Genomic DNA, 19,522 nt, shown 5'->3' on the forward strand with positions numbered 1-19,522 from the left:
TCTCTAACCCATTACACTGTCTAGTAAGTAACCTCTCTCTCTCTCTAACCCATTACACTGTCTAGTCTATTAAGTAACCTCTCTCTCTCTCTAACCCATTACACTGTCTAGTCTATTAAGTAACCTCGCTCTCTCTCTAACCCATTACACTGTCTAGTCTAGTAAGTAACCTCTCTCTCTCTCTAACCCATTACACTGTCTAGTAAGTAACCTCTCTCTCTCTCTAACCCATTACACTGTCTAGTAAGTAACCTCTCTCTCTCTCTAACCCATTACACTGTCTAGTAAGTAACCTCTCTCTCTCTAACCCATTACACTGTCTAGTAAGTAACCTCTCTCTCTCTAACCCATTACACTGTCTAGTAAGTAACCTCTCTCTCTAACCCATTACACTGTCTAGTAAGTAACCTCTCTCTCTCTAACCCATTACACTGTCTAGTAAGTAACCTCTCTCTCTAACCCATTACACTGTCTAGTAAGTAACCGCTCTCTCTCTAACCCATTACACTGTCTAGTAAGTAACCTCTCTCTCTCTAACCCATTACACTGTCTAGTAAGTAACCTCTCTCTCTCTCTAACCCATTACACTATCTAGTCTAGTAAGTAACCTCTCTCTCTCTCTAACCCATTACACTGTCTAGTAAGTAACCTCTCTCTCTAACCCATTACACTGTCTAGTAAGTAACCTCTCTCTCTCTAACCCATTACACTGTCTATTCTAGTCATTAACCTCTCTCTCTCTCTAACCCATTACACTGTCTAGTAAGTAACCTCTCTCTCTCTCTAACCCATTACACTGTCTAGTCTATTAAGTAACCTCTCTCTCTCTCTAACCCATTACACTGTCTAGTCTATTAAGTAACCTCGCTCTCTCTCTAACCCATTACACTGTCTAGTCTAGTAAGTAACCTCTCTCTCTCTCTAACCCATTACACTGTCTAGTAAGTAACCTCTCTCTCTCTCTAACCCATTACACTGTCTAGTAAGTAACCTCTCTCTCTCTCTAACCCATTACACTGTCTAGTAAGTAACCTCTCTCTCTCTAACCCATTACACTGTCTAGTAAGTAACCCCTCTCTCTCTAACCCATTACACTGTCTAGTAAGTAACCTCTCTCTCTCTAACCCATTACACTGTCTAGTCTAGTAAGTAACCTCTCTCTCTCTCTCTAACCCATTACACTGTCTAGTCTAGTAAGTAACCTCTCTCTCTCTCTCTAACCCATTACACTGTCTAGTCTAGTAAGTAACCTCTCTCTCTCTCTAACCCATTACACTGTCTTGTAACCTCTCCGTTCTTTTATCTTTCAGAGTCTGACTGCGGCTCGGCAGCCTTTCCTTCCCCAGGCTTCTGTGAGCGTAGCGTAGCGTAGCAGAGCAGTCTCCTCTCCTACTCTGTCTCTCCGTCTGTTTTAAAACTTGCATTTGCTTGGCAGTGTAGAGCACTCGGTCATTCAACTGTCTTGGGAGAGTGAAGAAACAACTTGGCCTTGCACCGTACAGACAGCCTGCCTGCGAACCTCCGGTAAAGTACACTGGGTTGTCTCACTGCTCTTTTATTCTGCTTTCTGGCTGTCGCTAATCATTAAGTTTACTGTGTTGGAGTTTTGATGAGGCTGCATTGAGGGTTGTGTTCTGTGTTGTGAGGCTAGTATTGATCTTTGTCCTGTCTGGAACATGTATCCTGTTTTCATGTAAGTGATGAGCAGCAACTTTTAGTTTACTGTAATGTTAGTAAACCGGCTTTAAAAGTCAGTTCCGGGTTTTTTTTCTTCTGTTTAGAAGCTGTTTTAAATCAAAGAACTTCAAGTCTTTTTCCTTCTGATTTTGTCAACAAATCCTGTCAGCATTACATCACATCCAACTATTTCGTAAGACTTAAAAAAAAAATGTTTTACTTGTAAATGTTTTAGTTAAGATAGTTGTTACAGCCTTGAAAAAGACTGTTCCAGAGGCAAACTGTATCGTGGATTTCATTATTACAATCTAAAAATGGTGTCATTCAGTGTGTCATCCTCTCCTCGAGGTTATTTTCTATTTTAGTCAGCTCTGTATCCCTCCCTCCCTCCCTCCCTCCCTCCCTCCCTCCCTCCCTCCCTCCCTCCCTCCCTCCCTCCCTCCCTCCCTCCCTCCCTCCCTCCCTCCCTCCCTCTTCTGTTTGTATTGAGTTCCTCCATGTGAGCCTAGTCATCCAGAGGGTCACTGTTAATGTTTTCCTCTCTTTCCCCTCCTCTCTTCTCCCTCTCTTTCCCCTCCTCTCTTCTCCCTCTCTTTCCCCTCCTCTCTTCTCCCTCTCTTTCCCCTCCTCTCTTCTCCCTCTCTTTCCCCTCCTCTCTTCTCCCTCTCTTTCCCCTCCTCTCTTCTCCCTCTCTTTCCCCTCCTCTCTTCTCCCTCTCTTTCCCCTCCTCTCTTCTCCCTCTCTTTCCCCTCCTCTCTTCTCCCCTCTGAGTGGATGGAGGCGAGTGTCCCAAAGGGCACTCTATTCCCTTCAAAAGTAGTACACTATATAGGGAATATGGTGGCATTTTGGACAAAGAAGGGCTTTTAATGCTTCAATTCCAGGGACAATTTATGACTAAACACTGAGTCAACAGTACTGGCGTTCTGTTGAAGGATGGTCTCCTGGGAAGGTTGAGGAAACAGTTCCCATATCCCAGTATCTGTTTACAATAGAAACTAGTTTGGAGTAAATAAAACCCAATCCTCAACAGGACTGATTCTCCTCTGCCTCAGAGCTAAAGCTCAACACCGCTTCATTGAGGCAAGAGCTAACGAAATCAAACAAGTACGTTAAACAGCTGAAACCATTCTGCTTGTTCAAGGAATACAGGTCTTTGTTTTCTCTAGAAGCTGTTGTCTAGGTGACGGGATGGTTGTAGATCCTGTATTAACAGCTGTTGTCTAGGTGACGGGATGGATGTAGATCCTGTATTAACAGCTGTTGTCTAGGTGACGGGATGGTTGTAGATCCAGTATTAACAGCTGTTGTCTAGGTGACGGGATGGTTGTAGATCCTGTATTAACAGCTGTTGTCTAGGTGACGGGATGGTTGTAGATCTGTAATAACTAACAGCTGTTGTCTAGGTGACGGGATGGTTGTAGAACTGTAATAACTAACAGCTGTTGTCTAGGTGACAGGATGGTTGTAGATCTGTAATAACTAACAGCTGTTGTCTAGGTGACGGGATGGTTGTAGATCTGTATTAACTAACAGCTGTTGTCTAGGTGACAGGATGGTTGTAGATCTGTAATAACTAACAGCTGTTGTCTAGGTGACGGGATGGTTGTAGATCTGTATTAACTAACAGCTGTTGTCTAGGTGACGGGATGGTTGTAGATCCTGTATTAACTAACAGCTGTTGTCTAGGTGACAGGATGGATGTAGATCCTGTATTAACAGCTGTTGTCTAGGTGACGGGATGGTTGTAGATCCTGTATTAACTAACAGCTGTTGTCTAGGTGACAGGATGGATGTAGATCCTGTATTAACAGCTGTTGTCTAGGTGACAGGATGGTTGTAGATCCTGTATTAACTAACAGCTGTTGTCTAGGTGACGGGATGGATGTAGATCCTGTATTAACCAACAGCTGTTGTCTAGGTGACGGGATGGTTGTAGATCCTGTATTAACAGCTGTTGTCTAGGTGACGGGATGGTTCTAGATCTGTAATAACTAACAGCTGTTGTCTAGGTGACGGGATGGTTGTAGATCCTGTATTAACAGCTGTTGTCTAGGTGACGGGATGGTTGTAGATCTGTAATAACTAACAGCTGTTGTCTAGGTGATGGGATGGTTGTAGATCTGTAATAACTAACAGCTGTTGTCTAGGTGACGGGATGGTTGTAGATCCTTTATTAACTAACAGCTGTTGTCCTGGTGACGGGATGGATGTAGATCCTGTATTAACCAACAGCTGTTGTCTAGGTGACGGGATGGTTGAAGATCCTGTAGTAACAGCTGTTGTCTAGGTGACGGGATGGTTGTAGATCTGTAATAACTAACAGCTGTTGTCTAGGTGACGGGATGGTTGTAGATCCTGTATTAACTAACAGCTGTTGTCTAGGTGACAGGATGGATGTAGATCCTGTATTAACAGCTGTTGTCTAGGTGACGGGATGGTTTTAGATCCTGTAATAACTAACAGCTGTTGTCTAGGTGACGGGATGGTTGTAGATCCTGTATTAACAGCTGTTGTCTAGGTGACAGGATGGTTGTAGTTCTGTATTAACTAACAGCTGTTGTCTAGGTGACGGGATGGATGTAGATCCTGTATTAACCAACAGCTGGTGTCTAGGTGACGGGATGGTTGTAGATCCTGTATTAACAGCTGTTGTCCTGGTGACGGGATGGTTGTAGATCCTGTATTAACTAACAGCTGTTGTCTAGGTGACGGGATGGTTGAAGATCTGTAATAACTAACAGCTGTTGTCTAGGTGACGGGATGGTTGTAGATCTGTAATAACTAACAGCTGTTGTCTAGGTGACAGGATGGTTGTAGTTCTGTATTAACTAACAGCTGTTGTCTAGGTGACGGGATGGTTGTAGATCCTGTTTTAACAGCTGTTGTCTAGGTGACGGGATGGTTGTAGATCCTGTATTAGCTAACAGCTGTTGTCTAGGTGACAGGATGGTTGTAGATCCTGTATTAACAGCTGTTGTCTAGGTGACGGGATGGATGTAGATCCTGTATTAACAGCTGTTGTCTAGGTGACGGGATGGTTGTAGATCTGTAATAACTAACAGCTGTTGTCTAGGTGACGGGATGGTTGAAGATCTGTAATAACTAACAGCTGTTGTCTAGGTGACGGGATGGTTGTAGATCCTGTTTTAACAGCTGTTGTCTAGGTGACGGGATGGTTGAAGATCCTGTATTAACTAACAGCTGTTGTCTAGGTGACGGGATGGATGTAGATCTGTAATAACTAACATCTGTTGTCTAGGTGACAGGATGGTTGTAGATCCTGTATTAACTAACCGCTGTTGTCTAGGTGACGGGATGGATGTAGATCTGTAATAACTGACAGCTGTTGTCTTGGTGACGGGATGGTTGAAGATCTGTAATAACTAACAGCTGTTGTCTAGGTGACGGGATGGTTGTAGATCCTGTAATAACTAACAGCTGTTGTCTAGGTGACGGGATGGTTGTAGATCCTGTTTTAACTGCTGTTGTCTAGGTGACAGGATGGTTGTAGATCCTGTATTAACTAACAGCTGTTGTCTAGGTGACGGGATGGTTGTAGATCTGTAATAACTAACAGCTGTTGTCTAGGTGACAGGATGGTTGTAGTTCTGTATTAACTAACAGCTGTTGTCTAGGTGACGGGATGGTTGTAGATCCTGTATTAACTAACAGCTGTTGTCTAGGTGACAGGATGGTTGTAGATCCTGTATTAACAGCTGTTGTCTAGGTGACAGGATGGATGTAGATCTGTAATAACTAACAGCTCTTGTCTAGGTGACGGGATGGTTGTAGATCCTGTAATAACTAACAGCTGTTGTCTAGGTGACGGGATGGTTGAAGATCTGTAATAACTAACAGCTGTTGTCTAGGTGACGGGATGGTTGTAGATCCTGTAATAACTAACAGCTTTTGTCTAGGTGACGGGATGGTTGTAGATCCTGTATTAACTAACCGCTGTTGTCTAGGTGACGGGATGGATGTAGATTTGTAATAACTGACAGCTGTTGTCTTGGTGACGGGATGGTTGAAGATCTGTAATAACTAACAGCTGTTGTCTAGGTGACGGGTTGGTTGTAGATCTGTAATAACTAACAGCTGTTTTCTAGGTGACGGGATGGTTGTAGATCCTGTAATAACTAACAGCTGTTGTCTAGGTGACGGGATGGTTGTAGATCCTGTATTAACTAACAGCTGTTGTCTAGGTGATGGGATGGATGTAGATCCTGTATTAACAGCTGTTGTCTAGGTGACAGGATGGTTGTAGATCCTGTATTAACTAACCGCTGTTGTCTAGGTGACGGGACGTTTGAAGGTCTGTAATAATTAACAGCTGTTGTCTAGGTGACGGGATGGTTGTAGATCCTGTATTAACAGCTGTTGTCTAGGTGACGGGATGGTTGTAGATCTGTATTAACTAACAGCTGTTGTCTAGGTGACGGGATGGTTGAAGATCTGTAATAACTAACAGCTGTTGTCTAGGTGACGGGATGGTTGTAGATCTGTAATAACTAACAGCTGTTGTCTAGGTGACAGGATGGTTGTAGATCCTGTATAAACAGCTGTTGTCTAGGTGACAGGATGGTTGTAGATCTGTAATAACTAACAGCTGTTGTCTAGGTGACGGGATGGTTGTAGATCCTGTAATAACTAACAGCTGTTGTCTAGGTGACGGGATGGTTGTAGATCCTGTATTAACAGCTGTTGTCTAGGTGACGGGATGGTTGTAGATCCTGTATTAACAGCTGTTGTCTAGGTGACGGGATGGATGTAGATCTGTAATAACTAACAGCTGTTGTCTAGGTGACAGGATGCCTGTAGATCCTGTACTAGCAGCTGTTGTCTAGGTGACAGGGTGGATGTACAGTCGTGGCCAAAAGTTTTGAGAATGACACAAATATTAATTTTCAGTCTGCTGCCTCAGTTTGTATGATGGCAATTTGCATATACTCCAGAATGTTATGAAGAGTGATCAGATGAATTGCAATTATTTGCCAAGTCCCTCTTTGCCATGCAAATGAACTGAATCCCCCAAAAACATTTCCCACTGCATTTCAGCCCTGCCACAAAAGGACCAGCTGACATCATGTCAGTAATTCTCTCGTTAACACAGGTGTGTGTGTTGACGAGGACAAGGCTGGAGATCACTCTGTCATGCTGATTGAGTTCGAATAACAGACTGGAAGCTTCAAAAAGGAGGGTGGTGCTTGGAATCATTGTTCTTCCTCTGTCAACCATGGTTACCTGCAAGGAAACACGTGCCGTCATCATTGCTTTGAACAAAAAGGGCTTCACAGGCAAGGATATTGCTGCCAGTAAGATTGTACCTAAATCAACCATTTATCAGATCATCAAGAACTTCAAGGAGAGCGGTTCAATTGTTGTGAAGAAGGCTTCAGGGCACCCAAGAAAGTCCAGCAAGCACCAGGACCGTCTCCTAAAGTTGATTCAGCTGCGGGATCGGGGTACCACCAGTACAGAGCTTGCACAGGAATGGTAGCAGGCAGGTGTGAGTGCATCTGCACGCACAGTGAAGTGAAGACTTTTGGAGGATGGCCTGGTGTCAAGAAGGGCAGCAAAGAAGCCACTTCTCTCCAGGAAAAACATCAGGGACAGACTGATATTCTGCAAAAGGTACAGGGATTGGACTGCTGAGGACTGGGGTAAAGTCATTTTCTCTGATGAATCCCCTTTCCGATTGTTTGGGGCATCCGGAAAAAAGCTTGTCCGGAGAAGACAAGGTGAGCGCTACCATCAGTCCTGTGTCATGCCAACAGTAAAGCATCCTGAGACCATTCATGTGTGGGGTTGCTTCTCAGCCAAGGGAGTGGGCTCACTCACAGTTTTGCCTAAGAACACAGCCATGAATAAAGAATGGTACCAATACATCCTCTGAGAGCAACTTCTCCCAACCATCCAGGAACAGTTTGGTGACGAGCAATGCCTTTTCCAGCATGATGGAGCACCTTGCCATAAGGCAAAATCAATAACTAAGTGGCTCGGGGAACAAAACATCGATATTTTGGGTCCATGACCAAGACACTCCCCAGACCTTAATCCCATTGAGAACTTGTGGTCAATCCTCAAGAGGCGGGTGGACAAACAAAAACCCACAAATTCTGACAAACTCCAAGCATTGATTATGCAAGAATGGGTTGCCATCAGTCAGGATGTGGCCCAGAAGTTAATTGACAGCATGCCAGGGCGGATTGCAAAGGTCTTGAAAAAGAAGGGTCACTGCAAATATTGACTCTATGCATCAACTATATGTATTTGTCAATAAAAGCCTTCTGTAGATTCTGTATTAACAGCTGTTGTCTAGGTGACGGGATGGATGTAGATTCTGTATTAACAGCTGTTGTCTAGGTGACGGGATGGATGTAGATTCTGTATTAACAGCTGTTGTCTAGGTGACGGGATGGATGTAGATTCTGTATTAACAGCTGTTGTCTAGGTGACGGGATGGATGTAGATTCTGTATTAACAGCTGTTGTCTAGGTGACGGGATGGATGTAGATTCTGTATTATCAGCTGTTGTCTAGGTGACGGGATGGATGTAGATTCTGTATTAACTAACAGCTGTTGTCTAGGTGCACTATAGCCCTACCGCTGGCCAATCGGATGGCTCAGATGACCGTGTCTGCAGTAATGTAGCAGCATAAAGAAAGATACAGCAAAGAGCTGCTGTGGGATTTCAGAATGTTTAAAACCACGACTAGAGAGTGAGTTCATGTTTCAGTTCTTACTCAGCACTGTCAACACTTTGTATTCAACACTTTTATAATCCATAAAATGCACGTTCTTCCTATTTCCACTCAGTGCTACAACAAGCACTGCAGCAGTAATGACGAATGAGTAGGAAAGGTTATCTATATGCTTGCGTTGTTGTTTTCATTGGGTCTTTTTTTATATTTAAATGTATGCTCAGTCAGCCGTGCTTCACAAGTAATACAACAACGGATCTATTACCGGTGTGATCATATAGCATAACCTACCTCAAATTTTGAAATATAATTTAAAAAAATGGCCTGAACAACGATGGGCAGGGCATATCAAGCAAAGCCAATATGCGGAGATAATGTATTGGGCCTATAGCTCACTGCACAAACCTCATTGCTACAGTACTGTTTTTAATTGGTTAATGTTGCATAGGCTTCCGTTTTCTAAATCATGTAAAAGATAATAATCTGAGCGGTTGATCTCGGTTTGCATTTTGACTCAAAACGCCATCTTGACTCAGAAAAGGTTGGTGACCACTGTTCTAGAGTTTTCACTGTTCTAGAGTTTTCACTGTTCTAGAGTTTTCACTGTTCTAGAGTTTTCTCTGTTAACTCTAGCAATGTTTCCCTTTACTGTGGAAATTGTGATCGAATCAATGCAATATTAGCCACTTTCAATGCAACATAACGAAACAAAACGAACTATGCAAGAGATTTTGTTGTGGGCAGAACGCATCGGAGTAGGATTATATTGCATTGACATGCACGACTCAGCCCGTACTCTACACAGACCAGTGCCGTATAACCAATCAGAGCTGCAGTAGACCTATATGCAAATAGGCCATTGCTATGTATGGATCTGTGCCATTTACTTTGAACTGGACTGTGTTTACAGCATGAGCGGTCGTGATTAGATGAACTTGTTTTGAGATCAAAGCAAGAGCTACATGTAGCCATGTGTGTACATTTTGTTCATAGCCGTTGCTAGTTAGTGAGTTATTAGCCCAGTTATAAATAATGTAGTCAGCAATAGGGGAGTGACGGCTTCTTACAAGAACATGCTCTTGTAAGAAGAAAAAATAAGCAAGTCAGGTAAAAATATATTTTTTTGTCTTAAAGGGGCAGTGTTGTATTTTGAGACAGTCTTGAAGCTAAGTTACCAATAGACGGAGGGTAGCATAATTTGTCTAACCCGAAAGATGTGATCAAAGGTGTCAAAGTTATCTAGAATATTGACTCTAGCAGAGCTAGATGTGTAATGCCAGCAGTCTGCTGAATCTTTCACATCTGCGGCCCAACGATGGTACCGGACCTGAAATGATTGGCCGTTTTTTTTCGCGTTCTTTTAAAGCTAAAATCACTTATTTTAAAATCAATTTTCAAATGTTTTCAGAGCTAGCCCTCCTGATGTCGTTTGACCTCACATGAACTACAACAATGTCAGCTCCCGGCATCAGAATCAGCCTTGTGATGTCCTGTACTCGCGCTCCTGGGTAGAACAAGGTTTTTACCTTGGGAACCGAGATGTTTCTCACCATAGAGCTGCCTATGATGACAGCTGGTGATGTTGAATGGGCCGGTCTCTCAGGCAGCCTCACGGTCTGATGAGGCTGGGAGCTCAGAGGATCTGAACCCGAGGTAGAAGCCACCGGAGAAGGAGACAGAACAGAGGACGAAGACGCAGGTACCAACGGATCCGATCTTGAATGGGAAGCCCCCAAGGAAGAAGGCACCGGAACTTCTGGATCCAGGGCAGCAAAGCTGTTTCTGGTCTGTGTCAGATCTGGGCTCAACATCTCCATGGAGACCCCCCGTTGCCAGAGGACGCGTTCTTCGACTTCCACGGCGAGTGACGTTCCTCCATGGCTGGTTGGTTGGGTCGAGAACAGCTCCGTTCTCCAGGGAAGGGAGAGACCCCTTCGTGGATGGAACCCTGCTGAGCACCGGCCAGTTGGCTGTGGAGACCCGACACTGCAGCGAAACTTCCACCAGAGCGGCGTCCGGCTACTGATGTAAAATAAAAAGTATGCGGGCGTGGGTTCCCCAGTAGCTTGTGTAGGTTTGCTACTTGCTTGCTAAGAGTAGCCAATTCGCTCACGTAGTCCTCTGCAAGCAAGTAGTTGCTACATTTAAAGTCAGCGAGGTCCACATCGTCCCGGAACAAAGCAAAGTAAACACAGCTCCTGCAGCACTGGAAACGTTCAATAGCGGCCTCCATTTGAGAGGGCCGAGCCAGCTAGGCTAGCTGGGCTTTCACGTCTCTCCCCCTATGCGGAAACTGGCAGGATCCCAGGACAGATAGCAGCGCTCACAGCAATTTAGCCCAACAGAGGATCCAAAATAAATTACAAGTATATTAAAACTCTGTTAGCTTTTAAACCGAGGTCTTTAGTTTAGGTTTCAGCATTCAACAACAAACATACGTCTTGCTTTGATGACACGCTCTCCCTCATCTTTTATTTATTTCACCTTTATTTAACCAGGTATTTATATATTATATATATAACCCTAACCCTTTATTTATAACCAGGTAGGCCAGTTGAGAACAAGTCCTTTATTTAACCAGGTTGGCCAGTTAAGAACAAGTTCTCATTTACAACTGAGACCTGGCCAAGACTAAAGCAAAGCAGTGCGACACAAACAACAGAGTTACACATGGAATAAACAAACATACAGTCAGTAATACAATAGAAAAATCTATATGCAGTGTATGAAAATGTAGTAAGATTAGGGAGGTAAGGCAATAAATAGGCAATAGTAGTGAAATAATTACAATTTAGCATTAACACTGGAGTGATAGATGTGCAGAAGATGAATGTGCAAGTAGAGATACTGGGGTGCAAAGGAGCAAAAAAATAAATTACAATATGGGGATGAGGTGATGGGCTATTTACAGATGGGCTGTGTACAGGTGCAATGATCAGTAAGCTGCTCTGACAGCTGGTGCTTAAAGTTAGAGAGGGAGATATGAATCTCCAGCTTCAGTGACTTTTGCAATTCGTTCCAGTCATTGGCAGCAGAGAACTGGAAGGAAAGGCGGCCAAAGGAGGTGTTGGCTTTGGGGGTGACCAGTGAGATATACCTGCTAGAGCGCGTGCTACGGGTGGGTGCTGCTATGGTGACCAGTGAGCTGAGATAAGGTGGGGCTTTACCTAGCATAGACTTATAGATGACCTGGAGCCAGTGGGTTTGCGACGAATATGTAGCGAGGGCCAACCAACGAGAGCGTACAGGTCACAGTGGTGGGTAGTATATGGGGCTTTGGTGACGAAACGGATGGCACTGTGATAGACTGCATCCAATTTGCTGAGTAGTGTGTTGGAGGCTATTTTGTAAATGACATCGCCGAAGAAGTCGAGGATCGGTAAGATGGTCAGTTTTACGAGGGTATGTTTGGCAGCATGAGTGAAGGATGCTTTGTTGCGAAATAAGAAGCTGATTCTAGATTTAATTTTGGATTGGAGATGGTTAATGTGAGTCTGGAAGGAGAGTTTTACAGTCTAACCAGACACCCAGGTATTTGTAGTTGTCCACATATTCTACTGTCTGTCTGTCTAACTGGGACCAGAGACCAGAGGCTTGTTATTATGGAGGTATAGCGTGTGAAAACTGCACATTATGGGTGCATCCCAAATGGCACCCTATTCCCTATATAGTGCACTACTTTTGACCAGAGCCCTATGGGGAATAGGACTATATAGGGAATAGGGTGCCATTTTGCTACGCAGTGTCCGATAGCTCTCTATATCAAGGGCTTTACCGGCATCTAAACGCCCTCGTTCAAATGTTTTACCCATGAAGCTTTTTAATGAGTATAATTGATGAGGTCTTCCTATTGGAAGATGTTGCCTGTTTTCCACAGAGTAGGATAGAAAACAACACTGGAATCAGATTATTATTTTAGGGATACTATGGTGCATGTGCCTTTTGTGTGTCTTCATATGATTTTGTATTTTTTAATCATGTGTTGGTCATTGTTGCATGTCTTGTCATTGTAATTCGTTGACGATGCATGCTGGGATTAAAACAATTTCCCAAGTTGGACTTAATAAAAGTAATACTCTACTCTCTCTACTCTACAGACTAGCCTGACTTTCTCCTGAGCCTCTATGGAGCGCCGGATTCTCTTCTCTCTATCGCTCCTGGTCTACCTGTATTTGGAGGTGTCTGGAGCTAAAGCTGGGGCCCAGGACCAGAGAGCGCTGGCTGGCCAGGGGAGGAAGAGGAGAGGACCAGGGGAACCAGGGGGCCCGGAGTTGAACCAGCCCCAGCGAGGAGAGCTAGAATGGGGGAAGAGGAGGAAGGCAGGAGGGCCTGGGCAGGGGAGAGCCAGGGGGAACAGGGATAATCAGCGATCTCAAACCCCCCTGGGTCTGACGAGGCTGGGGAGCCTTCCAGCCAACGCCAGAGGAGACGATGGAGCGTCTATTTTCATTGAGTCATACAAGAGTGTTGACGAGAGACAGACTAACTACAATGTCATCCCGGGTTGGTTCACCACCACACCTCTCTCTCTCTGTCTTCCTCCCTCTCTCTCTCTCTCTCTCTCTCTCTCTCTCTCTCTCTCTCTCTGGCCCTCTCTCTCTCTCTGGCCCTCTCTCTCTCTCTGGCCCTCTCTCTCTCTCACTCTCTGGCCCTCTCTCACTCTCTGGTCCTCTCTCCCCCTCTTTAATTCTGGCCCTGTCTCTCTTTCTCTCTCTTCCTCTCTCTGGCTTTCTCTCTCTGGCCCTCCTCTTTTAATTCTCTCCCTCAATCATCATCAATGGAGGTGTCCAGGGCACCGACAGATTTAATGGAGGTGTCCAGGGTCACCGACAGATTTAGTGGAGGTGTCCAGGGCACCGACAGATTTAGTGGAGGTGTCCAGGGCACCGACAGATTTAATGGAGGTGTCCAGGGCACCGACAGATTTAATGGAGGTGTCCAGGGCACCGACAGATTTAGTGGAGGTGTCCAGGGCACCGACAGATTTAGTGGAGGTGTCCATGGCACCGACAGATTTAATGGAGGTGTCCAGGGGCACCGCCAGATTTAGTGGAGGTGTCCAGGGCACCGACAGATTTAGTGGAGGTGTCCAGGGCACCGACAGATTTAGTGGAGGTGTCCAGGGCACCGACAGATTTAGTGGAGGTGTCCATGGCACCGACAGATTTAATGGAGGTGTCCAGGGCACCGACAGATTTAGTGGAGGTGTCCAGGGCACCGACAGATTTAATGGAGGTGTCCAGGGCACCGACAGATTTAGTGGAGGTGTCCAGGGCACCGACAGATTTAGTGGAGGTGTCCAGGGCACCGACAGATTTAGTGGAGGTGTCCAGGGCACCGACAGATTTAGTGGAGGTGTCCAGGGCACCGACAGATTTAGTGGAGGTGTCCAGGGTCACCGACAGATTTAGTGGAGGTGTCCAGGGGCACCGACAGATTTAGTGGAGGTGTCCAGGGCACCGACAGATTTAGTGGAGGTGTCCAGGGCACCGACAGATTTAGTGGAGGTGTCAAGGGCTTAAATCTCATTGATCAACATCTCTAACAAATATTACCCAACTTCCCATGTTGAAATTACATGGTGTGCCCAGTGGGTGGTTCTTCTACCATGACCTTTGAATTCCATCCTGGTCATGTCATGCATTTCAGGATGATTTCAGCCCCTCTGCCTCATCTCTCCCTCCAGGTATCTGCCCCGTCTCTCCCTCCAGGTATCAGCCCCGTCTCTCCCTCCAGGTATCAGCCCCGTATCTCCCTCCAGGTATCTGCCCTGTCTCTCCCTCCAGGTATCTGCCCCATCACTCCCTCCAGGTATCAGCCCCTCTGCCCCGTCTCTCCCTCCAGGTATCTGCCCCGTCTCTCCCTCCAGGTATCAGTCCCTCTGCCCCGTCTCTCCCTCCAGGTATCTGCCCCGTCTCTCCCTCCAGGTATCTGCCCCGTCTCTCCCTCCAGGTATCAACCCCTCTGCCCCTCCAGGTATCAGCCCCTCTGCCCCTCCAGGTATCAGCCCCTCTGCCCCGTCTCTCCCTCCAGGTATCTGCCCCGTCTCTCCCTCCAGGTATCAACCCCTCTGCCCCTCCAGGTATCAGCCCCTCTGCCCCGTCTCTCCCTCCAGGTATCAGCCCCTCTGCCCCGTCTCTCCCTCCAGGTATCAGCCCCTCTGCCCCGTCTCTCCCTCCGGGTATCAGCCCCTCTGCCCCGTCTCTGCCTCCAGGTATCAGCCCCGTCTCTCCCTCCCAGGTATCAGCCCCTCTACCCCGTCTCTCCCTCCAGAACTAAGGGCCAAAGTGTGTACCGGAGCATCACCATGTTTCTCTCTCCTCTCTTTGTCTCTCCCTCCAGGTATCAGCCCCGTCTCTCCCTCCCAGGTATCAGCCCCGTCTCTCCCTCCCAGGTATCAGCCCCGTCTCTCCCTCCAGGTATCAGCCCCGTCTCTCCCTCCCAGGTATCAGCCCCGTCTCTCCCTCCCAGGTATCAGCCCCGTCTCTCCCTCCCAGGTATCAGCCCCGTCTCTCCCTCCCAGGTGTCAGCCCCGTCTCTCCCTCCCAGGTATCAGCCCCGTCTCTCCCTCCCAGGTGTCAGCCCCGTCTCTCCCTCCAGGTATCAGCCCCTCTACCCCGTCTCTCCCTCCAGAACTAAGGGCCAAAGTGTGTACCGGAGCATCACCATGTTTCTCTCTCCTCTCTTTGTCTCTCCCTCCAGGTATCAGCCCCTCTACCCCGTCTCTCCCTCCAGAACTAAGGGCCAAAGTGTGTACCGGAGCATCACCATGTTTCTCTCTCCTCTCTTTGTCTCTCCCTCCAGGTATCAGCCCCTCTACCCCGTCTCTCCCTCCAGAACTAAGGGCCAAAGTGTGTACCGGAGCATCACCATGTTTCTCTCTCCTCTCTTTGTCTCTCCCTCCAGGTATCAGCCCCTCTACCCCGTCTCTCCCTCCCAGGTGTCAGCCCCGTCTCTCCCTCCCAGGTATCAGCCCCTCTACCCCGTCTCTCCCTCCAGAACTAAGGGCCAAAGTGTGTACCGGAGCATCACCATGTTTCTCTCTCCTCTCTTTGTCTCTCCCTCCCAGGTATCAGCCCCTCTACCCCGTCTCTCCCTCCAGAACTAAGGGCCAAAGTGTGTACCGGAGCATCACCATGTTTCTCTCTCCTCTCTTTGTCTCTCCCTCCAGGTATCAGCCCCTCTACCCCGTCTCTCCCTCCAGAACTAAGGGCCAAAGTGTGTACCGGAGCATCACCATGTTTCTCTCTCCTCTCTTTGTCTCTCCCTCCCAGGTATCAGCCCCTCTACCCCGTCTCTCCCTCCAGAACTAAGGGCCAAAGTGTGTACCGGAGCATCACCATGTTTCTCTCTCCTCTCTTTGTCTCTCACTCCCAGGTGTCAGCCCCGTCTCTCCCTCCCAGGTATCAGCCCCTCTACCCCGTCTCTCCCTCCAGAACTAAGGGCCAAAGTGTGTACCGGAGCATCACCATGTTTCTCTCTCCTCTCTTTGTCTCTCCCTCCCAGGTGTCAGCCCCGTCTCTCCCTCCCAGGTATCAGCCCCTCTACCCCGTCTCTCCCTCCAGAACTAAGGGCCAAAGTGTGTAGCGGAGCATCACCATGTTTCTCTCTCCTCTCTTTGTCTCTCCCTCCAGGTATCAGCCCCTCTACCCCGTCTCTCCCTCCAGAACTAAGGGCCAAAGTGTGTACCGGAGCATCACCATGTTTCTCTCTCCTCTCTTTGTCTCTCCCTCCCAGGTGTCAGCCCCGTCTCTCCCTCCCAGGTATCAGCCCCGTCTCTCCCTCCCAGGTATCAGCCCCGTCTCTCCCTCCCAGGTATCAGCCCCGTCTCTCCCTCCAGGTATCAGCCCCGTCTCTCCCTCCCAGGTATCAGCCCCGTCTCTCCCTCCCAGGTGTCAGCCCCGTCTCTCCCTCCAGGTATCAGCCCCTCTACCCCGTCTCTCCCTCCAGAACTAAGGGCCAAAGTGTGTACCGGAGCATCACCATGTTTCTCTCTCCTCTCTTTGTCTCTCCCTCCAGGTATCAGCCCCTCTACCCCGTCTCTCCCTCCAGAACTAAGGGCCAAAGTGTGTACCGGAGCATCACCATGTTTCTCTCTCCTCTCTTTGTCTCTCCCTCCAGGTATCAGCCCCTCTACCCCGTCTCTCCCTCCAGAACTAAGGGCCAAAGTGTGTACCGGAGCATCACCATGTTTCTCTCTCCTCTCTTTGTCTCTCCCTCCCAGGTGTCAGCCCCGTCTCTCCCTCCCAGGTATCAGCCCCTCTACCCCGTCTCTCCCTCCAGAACTAAGGGCCAAAGTGTGTAGCGGAGCATCACCATGTTTCTCTCTCCTCTCTTTGTCTCTCCCTCCAGGTATCAGCCCCTCTACCCCGTCTCTCCCTCCAGAACTAAGGGCCAAAGTGTGTACCGGAGCATCACCATGTTTCTCTCTCCTCTCTTTGTCTCTCCCTCCCAGGTGTCAGCCCCGTCTCTCCCTCCCAGGTATCAGCCCCGTCTCTCCCTCCCAGGTATCAGCCCCGTCTCTCCCTCCCAGGTATCAGCCCCGTCTCTCCCTCCAGGTATCAGCCCCGTCTCTCCCTCCCAGGTATCAGCCCCGTCTCTCCCTCCCAGGTGTCAGCCCCGTCTCTCCCTCCAGGTATCAGCCCCTCTACCCCGTCTCTCCCTCCAGAACTAAGGGCCAAAGTGTGTACCGGAGCATCACCATGTTTCTCTCTCCTCTCTTTGTCTCTCCCTCCAGGTATCAGCCCCTCTACCCCGTCTCTCCCTCCAGAACTAAGGGCCAAAGTGTGTACCGGAGCATCACCATGTTTCTCTCTCCTCTCTTTGTCTCTCCCTCCCAGGTGTCAGCCCCGTCTCTCCCTCCCAGGTATCAGCCCCGTCTCTCCCTCCCAGGTATCAGCCCCGTCTCTCCCTCCCAGGTATCAGCCCCGTCTCTCCCTCCAGGTATCAGCCCCGTCTCTCCCTCCCAGGTATCAGCCCCGTCTCTCCCTCCCAGGTGTCAGCCCCGTCTCTCCCTCCAGGTATCAGCCCCTCTACCCCGTCTCTCCCTCCAGAACTAAGGGCCAAAGTGTGTACCGGAGCATCACCATGTTTCTCTCTCCTCTCTTTGTCTCTCCCTCCAGGTATCCGCCCCTCTACCCCGTCTCTCCCTCCAGAACTAAGGGCCAAAGTGTGTACCGGAGCATCACCATGTTTCTCTCTCCTCTCTTTGTCTCTCCCTCCAGGTATCAGCCCCTCTACCCCGTCTCTCCCTCCAGAACTAAGGGCCAAAGTGTGTACCGGAGCATCACCATGTTTCTCTCTCCTCTCTTTGTCTCTCCCTCCCAGGTGTCAGCCCCGTCTCTCCCTCCCAGGTATCAGCCCCTCTACCCCGTCTCTCCCTCCAGAACTAAGGGCCAAAGTGTGTACCGGAGCATCACCATGTTTCTCTCTCCTCTCTTTGTCTCTCCCTCCAGGTATCAGCCCCTCTACCCCGTCTCTCCCTCCAGAACTAAGGGCCAAAGTGTGTACCGGAGCATCACCATGTTTCTCTCTCCTCTCTTTGTCTCTCACTTCTCCCCCTTCTGTTTCTTTCCCTCCAGCAGGTAAGAAGGGCATATGTATGCCAAGGCCTCAGCATGTTGGAGTCGTAGAGAAGGAAAGAGGTCTCAACATTTTCTATCTGTGCCATTATGGCATGTGTGACAGCATGGGCAGCTCCATTGAGGATATATTGAACCAGGTTTTTTTTGTCATGTATTTATTGTGACCACTAGATGGCAGGATATAGTTTAAAGCCATTTCCAAACTAGGCAAACCAATTAGAGTCAAATCAAATGTTATTTGTCATGCTTACTTACAGAAGACAATGCTCTCTGATCATTGGCTGACGCCTCCCAACCAATAGGAAGCCCTACCCAGTTAATACTTTAAAATGGTGGAAGCCCTCAATGGCAACACAGACAGAACAAGGAGCCAGATGTTTCAATGAATGTATAAATCTGAAACAGCTGGTTGGATTTTCCAGGAAGCCCAGTGGCCGGCAGTGGAGCGAGATGGAATTGGGCCGACATTCTGACGATTTTTCTCACAGTTTTCTGTTCCCAAAACTAGGATCTTTTACACACAAAGTGCACAAAGTTTTGTAGAATTGACCCTTTGCCAAAGTTGAAAAAAAATGGCATTGTTTACAAGGAGTTGAAAGGTGATGGCACACGTGCACTTCACAGAGAAGGCATTACTTAACCGACTTGATTGTTTTGCCCACTATGCTTCATTTGCTCCCACTGGAAACGACACGTATGAATTATCTTGGGTATAGTTATTAATATCTTTGATGGCAATGTTCATGAAAAAAAAAAAAGGTTATTTCCAAGTAGAGATTACATTTACATTTACATTTTAGTCATTTAGCAGACGCTCTTATCCAGAGCGACTTACAGTAGTGAATGCATACATTTCTTTCCGTACTGGTCCCCCGTGGGAATCGAACCCACAACCCTGGCGTTGCAAACACCATGCTCTACCAACTGAGCCACACGAGATCTCTATACATTTCTATGGTTGGAGCAGGCCGCCGGTCCCCCAAGCCATGTGTCACCTAGCATCTCCTAACAAACCTGCCCTTCCCCATCTCTCCCGCAGGTAAAAAAGGCCAGTGTGTGTACCAGGGCATCACCATGTTTGAGCAGGCCGTCTGGTCCCCCAAGCCGTGTGTTACCTGTCTGTGTAGCGGAGGGCAGGTGCTGTGTGACGAGGTCACATGTCCTCCTCTACGATGTCACTTCCCCTACACCCCGCCTGGCGAGTGCTGCCCTGTCTGCATGGACACAGGTAGGTGATGTTTGTCTTAATGATGTGATTGTGTTAAAGGGTATCATTATCTAGCTTAACTTAGCTTAAAGGTCCAATGCAGTTATTTTTTTTCAATCTCAATATCCAATCATTTCTAGGTAACAATTAAGTACCTCACTGTGATTTATTTTAGACTTTTTAATTTAAAAACAATAAAAATTGCTTCTTCGCAAAGAACAATTTCTCAAGCAAGAATTTTGCTACGACTTTCTGAGTGGGAAAACTGAAAAGTTATTTTTATTTATTTAACTAGGCAAGTCAGTTTTGTAAATAAGAATTTGTTCCTATCTGTTATTGGCACTTCTCTT

The 19,522-nt window shown here is 47.6% G+C and overlaps 1 protein-coding gene across 2 annotated transcripts in view; it reads left to right on the top strand.

Annotated features, from left to right (window-relative positions):
• Positions 1 to 1,305: 1,305 nt before the first annotated feature.
• The window catches only part of LOC106566246 (extracellular matrix protein 2), a 34,400-nt gene continuing 16,183 nt past the window's right edge, over positions 1,306 to 19,522 (top strand). The window contains exons 1-3 of one of the 2 annotated variants that reach the window (XM_045691989.2): positions 1,306 to 1,524; positions 12,479 to 12,884; positions 19,005 to 19,193. In XM_045691989.2, the coding sequence (XP_045547945.2) occupies positions 12,506 to 12,884; positions 19,005 to 19,193 (568 nt within the window). In that variant the 5' untranslated portion in view covers positions 1,306 to 1,524; positions 12,479 to 12,505. Of the gene's footprint in view, positions 1,525 to 1,552; positions 1,694 to 12,478; positions 12,885 to 19,004; positions 19,194 to 19,522 lie in introns of those variants that run through there. The other variant, XM_045691990.2, reaches the window with a different exon arrangement.

The sequence above is a fragment of the Salmo salar genome, chromosome 12 (assembly GCF_965601325.2).
Source record: "Salmo salar chromosome 12, fSalSal1, whole genome shotgun sequence".
Classification (NCBI taxonomy): Eukaryota; Metazoa; Chordata; class Actinopteri; order Salmoniformes; family Salmonidae; genus Salmo; species Salmo salar.